Source organism: Mya arenaria, chromosome 7 (assembly GCF_026914265.1).
Source record: "Mya arenaria isolate MELC-2E11 chromosome 7, ASM2691426v1".
NCBI classification, from domain to species: Eukaryota; Metazoa; Mollusca; class Bivalvia; order Myida; family Myidae; genus Mya; species Mya arenaria.
Window position 1 is genome coordinate 33,040,632 of NC_069128.1, and position 10,048 is coordinate 33,050,679.

The 10,048-nt window shown below is 37.0% G+C and overlaps 1 protein-coding gene across 1 annotated transcript; it reads left to right on the forward strand.

Moving 5' to 3' along the window:
• Nucleotides 1-2,654: 2,654 nt before the first annotated feature.
• On the forward strand, nt 2,655-5,021 carry LOC128241080 (threonine-rich protein-like). The gene is made up of 2 exons (XM_052958064.1): nt 2,655-2,823; nt 4,534-5,021. Exons 1-2 carry the CDS (start codon nt 2,655-2,657, stop codon nt 5,019-5,021), a joined length of 657 nt encoding a protein of 218 aa, XP_052814024.1.
• Nucleotides 5,022-10,048: the final 5,027 nt, after the last annotated feature.

Sequence of the window (10,048 nt, forward strand, 5' to 3'; positions counted from 1 at the left end):
ATAAGGTCTCTACAAAGGCATAATAAGTAAGAAAAACACGGCCCTAGGGTCTAACTTTTTTAATTCTTTACCAATTTCATAAAGTTTGGTATTGTTGGAAAGAAGAAACAACCAGCTTTCAGAAAATGTTTATGGTTTTTAATTTCTTACATGGTAAGTTATGCGAATATTGTCTTAAATTCGTCGTTGAAAATCGCGTTATATCGCACAGTGGCGATGGTATGAAAAACACGGCCCTAGGGTCTAACTTTTTTAATTCTATATTAATTTCATGAAATTTGATATCGTTGTAAAGAAGAAACAACCACCTTTCAGAAGATGTTTTTGGTTTTTAATTATACGCGTAAAAACGCATGCTAATGTCATCTAAAAGTCATCGTTGAAAATCGCGTAATATCGCACAGGAGCGCAGGTATGGAAAACACTGCCCTAGGGTCTAAATTTTTTAATTCTTAATTAATTTAATAAAACTTGGCATCGTTGTAAAGAAGAAACAACCACCTTTCAGAAAATGTTTTTGGTTTTTAATTTCTAACGTGGTAAATTATGCTAAAATGGTCTAAAAGTCGTCATTGAAAATCGCGTAATTTCGCACAGTGGCCCAGGTTTGAAAAACACGGCCCTATGATTTAGATAATTTAATTCTTTATCAATTAAATAAATTTTGGTATTAGTGTAAAAGAGAAACAACCACCTTTCAGAAAATGTTTTTGGATTGTAATCGTGTGCGTATAAAGTTATACTAATATCATGTAAAGTCATGATCTGAAATCGTGTAATTTCGCACAGAGGCGCTGGTATGAATAACACGGTCCTAGGTTTTAAATAATTTAGTATGTTATAAATGTAAATATTTTTTGGTATAGTTGAAAGGTATAAAGAACCAGCTTGTAGAAAATGTTTTTTTAATTAATTTCCTAGAGTGATAAGTAAGGATAAATTTCTTAAATTCATCCTGGATAGCGCGCTATGTACTGTGAAGTGAAACAGGTATGACGAATATGGCCCTATGTTATAATTCCAATGTATCTACAAGTGTTTTGTATTTTCTAAACACGATAAATTCAATGCAAATCCATCGCTGAATTGCACTTTACCGCTACAAACATAGGTGCGAAGAAAATGACCCTTTGGTTAATTATTTAAATTCTTATTGAAATTATCAACGTGACACCTGCGCTCCACCTAGAATCGTCAGGTCGCAGTGTCCCCTACAGGTCACTGAAATGTACCTGTTTATTTGCCAAAAAGATGACACACCTAAAGCCTGTCTTGCAGTTGTTAATTGTGTGAAATTGACAAGTACACAAACCGCACGTTATGAAGCCACGTTTTGCTATATAAAAGACACTTATTTTTCTTCGTGGCATATTCTATCTATAATTCAAACAAACCATATCAATATAGCTATTATTCTTTTGTACCATTTACCTGTGTTATATTACCTACGTAAAAATGCCTCTTTTGGTAGGACACTCTCCGACTAAGTATCTTAGTGACTACCTTAGTAAAAGTGAGTTCTCAGTGTTCGCATACCCAGGTGCTAGGGTTGAAGACATCTTTCAGTTGGATTATTAATTCGCTAAATCATCAATACAAGCAATCTTGGAATAGTACTGTAAATGAGTCTCCAAAGTGCTACAATTATAGGATTTACAAAACGGATCATAAGTTTGAAGTTTGATTTTAAGGTTCAATTCCAGAAATGATTATTCAGCCGCTCATAAATTTTCAGACTTGGTTTGATTTAGAGTGCCGCGAGGCAAAATCGTTTTAAAAAAAAATGCTTTATATGTGAAAATAATGACATACTGAGCGATTCTCATTTTTGATTTAACAAGCTATACAATGATATTGTTTATTTATCAATGATATTGTTTAAGTGGTAACCGTACAATCACTGTCGTGACAACTAATCATCTGCATTTCTATAATGTATCTAAATAACTAGATAAACAGCTTCTTATACCTATTACTATCAATATTGTTATACGTGAACATTCTCCATATTTCTTGAGCTATCTTGAATTGTTATTGATATTGGCTATCTTGTAACGATGATCACACGCATGAATATTTTGTTTAATTGTATATATTTGTTTGACGAGATGCTTTGTTGCATAAGTCGAAATAAACTTCTGTTCTGTTAAACCCAAACTCTGTTCATTTGAAAAGTTTTCATGTTGTGTTTAAAAATAGAGTGCTCGATGTATTTAAACTATCCTGGTTTGAAAATGTTAACAACAGTAATACCCTATGTACTTATAAATACCTTAAGGAACACTTTGGAATTGAATTTTATGCAGATGTTTTACCAAATAAATTAGGAATGGCTTTGTCTAAGTTAAGATTGTCGTCACATAAATTACATATTGAAACAGGATGATATGGCCGTAATAGCTGATCGTAATTGTTGTTGTTTTTGTAACTCTAACGATATAGAAGACGAATACCACTTTGTCATAATATGCCCTGTGTGTATCAATATCAGAAAGAAGTTCATAATAACAATTTATGTTAGAAACCCAAGTATGTACAAATTAGATGAAATAATGAAATCGCAAAATATAGTCGAAATAAGAAATCTAAGCAAATACCAAGCATTTCTTTTAAGAAGTTCTGTGATCAATAATATGATCTAGTCTATAGACTATATGTTCACGACAATAAACTACTTTGTCTGTCTGTCTGTCAGTCTGTCTGATGATTGTGTTGTTGTTCAACAGGAGATTGTCCTTGTCCTCGGTACGAACGACGTTTTCTCGGCTCCTCCATCGGCAATCGTGGAGAAGATCGCAGACCTGTGCCAGGAGTTCCACGAGTGTTCACCGAGGTTAGAATTAGAAATAAAAGTACAATAAGGAGAGAAATAAGAACTATTATATGACATTGTATTATCACAAGTCGCTTTTTTTAAATTTATGTTTTCCCTAATGAAGAGCGTGTTTTTTTATGGTCATCAGAGTGGTGTGATTTATTAAACATTAAAGGCCTAGTTTAAGCCTTCTATAAGTAACCCCTATCCCTAAATCCGTGTACATTTGAGAGTCCAGCTGTGCATTAAATTAGGCAATATGGACTTTACCGATAGTTAATACACCAATAACTTTATCTGATCGAGTGAAGCGCTACTGTAAATGGGCGTGTCTAAGCGCATTAGGACAGCCAATAGCTATACTTCCGACTTTTAGGGGTCAGCCAATCAGTAGACGGCGGTAAAAGTTTTCACCTATAATGATTATAATGCTCAGTGCCAACAATGTATTACAAACGATTATATATACAGCAAAGTCATCTATGTAATTAATTAATTGATAGGTAAATGTTGACAGATTTATTGTGATCTTTAATCGTCTCATAAGGTAGAAACCATGGTTTCTTCACCCTTCTTTATCCCTCATAAGAACCTTTGTTTTCGACATTTCTTCATCTTTTTGTTTAGGCCCTCCTTCCTACCGCTCCGAAAGTTTTGAGCTGCACAAAATATTGCGAGCGGTGAGGAGCGGGCAATTTTCCGCCCGGCAAAGTTCACCACCGCTCCAACAACGCCCAGTCAAAGTTTGGCACCGCTAGACGCAAGTTCGTGGACGCTTGGGTCCGCTAGGCCAACGCAGAAATCTTGAACGCTGGACCAACGCTGCTTCGCCAGCTTTGCCCGGGCGGTGATTAAACGTTGAACAAACTTTGGTGGAGCGGTTTTAAGCATTTTTACAAGCGGACACGGGATTGCTGGAACGGTTTCGGGTGTTGAAGCAGCAATCCATTGCGGTGATGAACTTTGGTTTGGCGTTGGTATGGAGGTGTCGGAGCGGGACCAGAATAAACCAACGCTCGCTACCGCTCGCTACCGTTAAGCCAACGCTATAGCAACGCCGGCTTCAGCGGTGCACCGCTAAGGCAACGCCCTTGCTTTCGATTTTTTTTCCCCATTTTGTGCGCGGTGACGAGCGTTGTCGAAATTCGGTCACCTCTCCCTACCGTTCAAGAAACGCTCCAACAAAGTTCGGGCGGTGTGACCGAGCCTTTATATATATTAAGAACAAATGTATTAATTTTGGCAAGTCTTATAGGTGTGTTAGCATATCTGCGCGTCTCGATTCCAAATACCTGGTGCATTTTTATGAAACTAAATTTTAACTCGTAGGTTTAATAACAGTTCTTTTTAATCAATATGTAAAATGACCTGCACATTAAATAAATGCACCAACATCTTCTATAACAGTTTTATCAAGAGAATGTTGCTTTATATACTCTCTTTTAATTCGTTCAAAAGAAAGACTGTGCGCTTTATGGTTTTTGTGTATATATTTATAATATGTAATTATAAAGTTGTTAAAATCATACCTGACTTACAATTAATGCTAGCTTTTGTTTTTACTTCGCATTTAGTTAATTGGGAAATAAATGTATACATGCCGCAACTCATTTAGCACATACTATCATTGGTACAAATATATGATCGATATTTTCTTAATAAAAAATATTATTATTATTATTATTATTATTATTATTATTGTTTACTTTCTTCGGCAGGTCCTCGGCGTGATCTCCTGAGTCGTGATGGTCTCCATCTAAGCTATGACGGCACTGAGACGATGGAAAATGCGATCGAGAACGCTGTCAATACGGCTCTGACCCTGCGTACCGGTGCTCCACCATCCACGGCTCTGTCCCCGCGTACCGGTGCTCCACCTACCACGGCTCTGTCCCCGCGTACCGGTGCTCCTCCTACCACGGCTCTGTCCCCGAGTACCGGTCCTCCTCCTACCACGGCTCTGTCCCCGCGTACCGGTGCTCCTCCTACCACGGCTCTGTCCCCGCGTACCGGTGCTTCTCTTACCACGGCTCTGTCCCCGCGTACCGGTGCTCCTCCTACCACGGCTCAGACCCCGCGTACCGGTGCTCCTTCTACCACGACTCTGTCCCCGCGTACCGGTGCACCTCCATCCACGACTCTGGCTCCGCGACCTGGTGCTCCTCCTACCACGGCTCTGTCACCGCGTACCGGATCATTTTTATGACTGCGGAGTGTTTGCTATTGCCTTTGCAACTGAACTTGTTTTAAAAAACTTTGAAATAGATGTATCAAATTTGCGATTTGTTCAGTGATGAGAAGCCATCTTCTTCGCTGCATTAGTAAAGGTCAAATGGAATGTTTCAAAATAAATAAAATGCCCAAAATGCCTCAACAAGAATCTAAAACAACCATTCTCAAATTATATTGCTCATGTAAAATGCCGGACGTTATAGACAATATGATCAAATGTGAACATAAACAATGTAGGATCAAGTGGTACCACCAAAGCTGTACTGACAATGTAGAATGTTCAGACAAGTGGCTGTGTAGACAGTGTTCATGGTAATGATTGAATGGATTCGGTAAATTTATCAATGTTTTATGCATGTATAATTTTGAGAAACTGAGTTATTGTTGTATTTGTTGTTGTTGTTGTTTTTTTCATAATCCAGAACCGACCAATTAGGGCCGTTTTTTCTATAAAGCAGCACCATAGTTCCTGTACATTATGTGCGATTTCAAGACTAGTTCAGTATTATTAAACAGGATAGAAATTTCATACAAATTTTTTTTCTTGCAAACTGGAGGTATTTTTACGTTATACGTTGGTTTAATTACTAAATTGGTAAATAATAAAATCATTTAATCCATAGGGCCCTGTTGTTCGCACCTGCGCCCCTTTGCAGTACAGCGCGAATAGCTAAGGCAATTTTTATTTCAAATTGTCTTGCTAGAAAATTAATTACAAAAACATTTTCTGAAACCTGCTTGTTTCTTCTTTTCAATCATATTCAATTATATTAAATTGATGAAGATTTAAATTATTTAGACCCTAGGACCGTGTTTTCCAAAATATGCGCCTCAGTGCGATACAACGCGATTTTCAACTATGATTTCAAGATAATATTATCATCAATAATCCCGTTAGGATTTAAAATCCAAAAACATTTTCTGAAAGCAGAATGTTTCTTCTTTCCAACGATTCCAACTTTTATTAAATTGGTTAAGAAATAAATTATCTAGACCCTACGGCCGTATTTTTCCATACCTGCGCCTCTGTTCGAAATAACGCGATTTTCAACGATGACTTTTAGATGACATTAGCATGCGTTTTTATGCACAGAATTTAAAACCAAAAACATTTTCTGAAAGGTGGTTGTTTCTTCTTTACAAAGATATCAAATATTATGAAAATAAATAAGAATTAAAAATGTTAGACCCTAGGGCCGTGTTTTCTTTACCTGCGCCGCTGTGCGATATTACGCGATTTTCAACGATGACTTTTAGATGACATAAGCATACGTTTTTATTCACAGAATTATAAACCAAAAACATTTTCTGAAAGGTGGTTGTTTTTTCTTTACAACGATATCAAAGTTTATGAAATTAATTAAGAATTACAAAAGTTAGACCCTAGGGCCGTGTTTTCCATACCTGCGCCACTGTGCGATATTACGTGATTTTCCGTGTTTTCCATACCTGCGCCACTGTGCGATATTACGCGAATACTTTGAGGCAATATTCGCATAAGTTACCACGTCAGAACTTAAAAACCAAAAACATTTTTCGAAACCTGGTTGTTTCTTCTTTCCAACAATACCAAACTTTATTAATTTGGTTAAGAATTAAAAAAGTTAGACCCTAGGGCCGTGTTTTTCTTACCTGTCTCTCAGTTGGACGCTATAGGGCCGGATTTTATACATACCCGTCTGTGAGCACATTTCTGTTGGGGAAGCAGGACGTACTAAATAACTGCTTAATAAAAAGACCTCACGTGTTTATCCCTAAGACTAAATAAATGGTAAGCTAGGTTTGGTCTGAATAAATAATAGGGAATACTTTAATGGTGGCAGCGGTGTTTTATTAAGCCGTTCCAGTGCAATTGTTGCTGAAATTCTGCAACTTTTGTTGGCAAATTTTCCTCGAGAATTTTCCCGCGTGTAAGTCTCCTTTAATCATTTCCAAAGTAGGCATTCCACAGGGGTCTGTTCTGAGCCCAACTCTCTGCAACCTCTACACAAGGGACAGCATGGACGGAGTGACTGGACATCATACAGAATTTGCAGATGATGCCAGCATTTGGAACAGTGACAAGTCAATTGAAAATGCCATTGAAAAAACAAATGAAGATCTTCATAAGATTAATATATGGTGTGATAAATGGGACACGAGCATAGCCTCTGAAAAAAAACTAATGCAATCCTATTCAAAACTGACATTGAACGCTTTAAGAAGTTGGTTTATAATAATATTCCCATTGAGCTGGTTCAAAACCAAAAACGGTATTTGTCCACCTAAGTGTCTCACCAAGGTGGAAAAATGAACTTCCATGCAGGGCCATGAAATTTTGTCCATTTTTAGTTTAAAGTTTCAGTCATTGCAAATGATATTTGTTTTCCTACAGTCGCTTTTATAAATTTATTTTTTTGGCGACTTTTACATACAGGTCAGTGTAAGGTTACAGACACTACAACAGGCATATAACAACAAAGATTTTAATGGAAACAAGTCTGTATTATTCAGGTTAACACAGAAAACTAACAATTAGAATGTTAACAAACAAATGCATAAAATCTCTGCTTGAGATAAGCATAAAAAAACATATTTCATCCCAGTTGCGATGAACTCTAAAAATTGACAAAAATGATCACACAACTTTAACTGTAACTTTTAAAGTTTGTAGAACCAAGTGCCCCAAGCACATTGTTTTTCTAAAATAAACACTTTTCCTATCAAGCATAGTCAGTTTCTGCTGTTTATATCAATAGAACATATTTTTTGTATGAGATAGAAATAGACTGCACTACGGTTACGGACTCTACACATTGTAAGAACCAACACATGCTCAATATTTTCTATTTGAAATACACATGTTTGTGTATTTTCAACAGATTAACTTTAACTTTGCTGAGTTCCTGTGTATTGAATTTAAAATGACCTCTTTCATTGACAAGTTCAGGAGCTTCTAGCTTTGAAATGATATGTTCTGTTGGCTCCTGAGAAACGTCTGACTTCTCAGGCCACACATATGCGTTTCCAGCTTTCTTCATATATTTAAGCCCATATACTGTTTCAGATTTACTTGTAATTTCAGCAACGTAAACACTTATGGGTCCTTTTCTCGGTTTGAGCCCAACGGTAACAAAATCACCAGGTTGAAAGGCTGTATCTTGTTGAGATGTTGTTGCTGCTGTCTCTTCTATTTTTCTCCTCTTGGCTTTTGGTTGCTTGGTCTCCGATTTTCTTTTCAAAGTTATTTGTTTCTGTCCTTTTGTTTGTTCTTTGCAGGTTACTTTAGGCTGCTCCTTGTTAGATGGTTGTTTCTTCTTTACATTTAGTTTTTCTTGGACTTTACTAATAACATCAAGGTTTCTTTTCTCCCACTTATTAACTATGTCTACATTCTCACATTTTGATGTTACACCATTCACACAAGCATCACAGTAACAACTAAGTTTCCTTGAGTTCAGCTCATAGTCTTTACCAACAGACTTAACAGAGTGCAGCTTCCGTGTTCCAGTTAATGTTTGTACATTTGTTTCTGGTCGGTTTCTATTCACATTTTCAACAAATACAAATTCTCTTCTCGACAGAGTGCTTTTTACAGTGTCCACTACTTCCATATTCAGAGTTTCTTGACAAAATTGGTAAACGTCTTCAGCATTACCAAGAACTTTCCTGTTACTTATTACAGCACGATAACAAGCATTCTTTACAGTTGCACCCAACCCATCACAGACATTCTTTCCATGAGACGTTTCAAAGTAGTTTCGAGTCATTTTGGGCTGCTTTCTGAGACTGATATCAGCAAACGCCTTTTTCCCCTTGTACTGGGCTGCACACCCATCAGTCCACTCGTGGAGTTCACCAATCTTCACCCCTCTGCTTTCTAGTAATTTAATGGCTTGATTCTCGAAGACAATTGCTAAATCCGCATCATGTTTGGTTTCTTCACTTATTCCAATGATGGCATGTTTTACTGTAACCTCTTTGTCATCAAGACTTTCTTTATAGTAGCACATCATTGGATGTACAGTTACCTGGTTTCTATCAAAGAACCCTGACTGCACTTCACTTTGGAAGACACATGCATAGTTCTCACTGAAATCCATTACCATGGCTACAGATCCCTTTGTTAATTTCTCTACACATACACCCATTTGTTTCTGTTGCCAGGATGCTCTAAATGCATGCTCTGGGTACACCATCATGTCTTTCTCTAAAGCTGTCAAAAACACTTTGAAATCAGCTTCTTTGGGCACACAAGAAACGCAGCGCTTTACTTTGTCATATTTCTTTATTTCAATGCTTTCCCATTGATACCATGACACCATCCCATCTCTGTTCTTTTCTTCCATAGTCGCCAAATACTTTTGAAGGCCTTGTACTCCACATTTTTCACAATTTCTTGACACACATTTTAAAGATGGCTCTTGTTCATAGCTGCAGAATGTTGCATCACTCAGACTCTTCTTATCAATCTTAATGTCTTCTGTCATGTCAGTCTCTTTTACAACTCGTTTCAATGTTGTAAGTGCTTCTACTTTCAGGGCTACATTACAACAAGTCTGGCACAGGCATGACCGTCTGCTTGTCTCGGACACTTTCTTTACATTAACTGGTTTTAGTTTGCTGAATGATGTAAGTCCTATTTTATGATTGGGGTTTCTTGTTTTGTATAACTTGTGTGCTTCTTCTAGTGTCATTGTCATCACATGTTTCTGTAGTGTTTATTTCATACCAGTCTGAGTTTTGATTCTAACAACATCACGTTTGGATGGCACCTCTCTGCTAATTTCAGCACTCAGGTAGAACTCTTTCACTGATTGTTTCACATGATCACTTATCACATCACATCTTGTTTTTCTCTGTTTCTTTTTCCACCATTCATTTCTCATCTTCCTTGTCTTGTAAGACACATTGAAATATTTACTAACTGTGATCTTTTTGTATTTCCTTAGTACTGATTCACGTATTACATCATATGCATGTTTCTTTTCTCTGTCTTTTCGAACACCAATGTTTACTTCG

Coding starts and splice junctions, on each gene's coding strand:
- LOC128241080 (XM_052958064.1), top strand. CDS start 2,655: ATGTTCACGACAATAAACTACTTTGTCTGTCTGTCTGTCAGTCTGTCT. Junction 2,824..4,533: donor GTGCCAGGAGTTCCACGAGT/GTTCACCGAGGT, acceptor TTTCTTCGGCAG/GTCCTCGGCGTGATCTCCTG.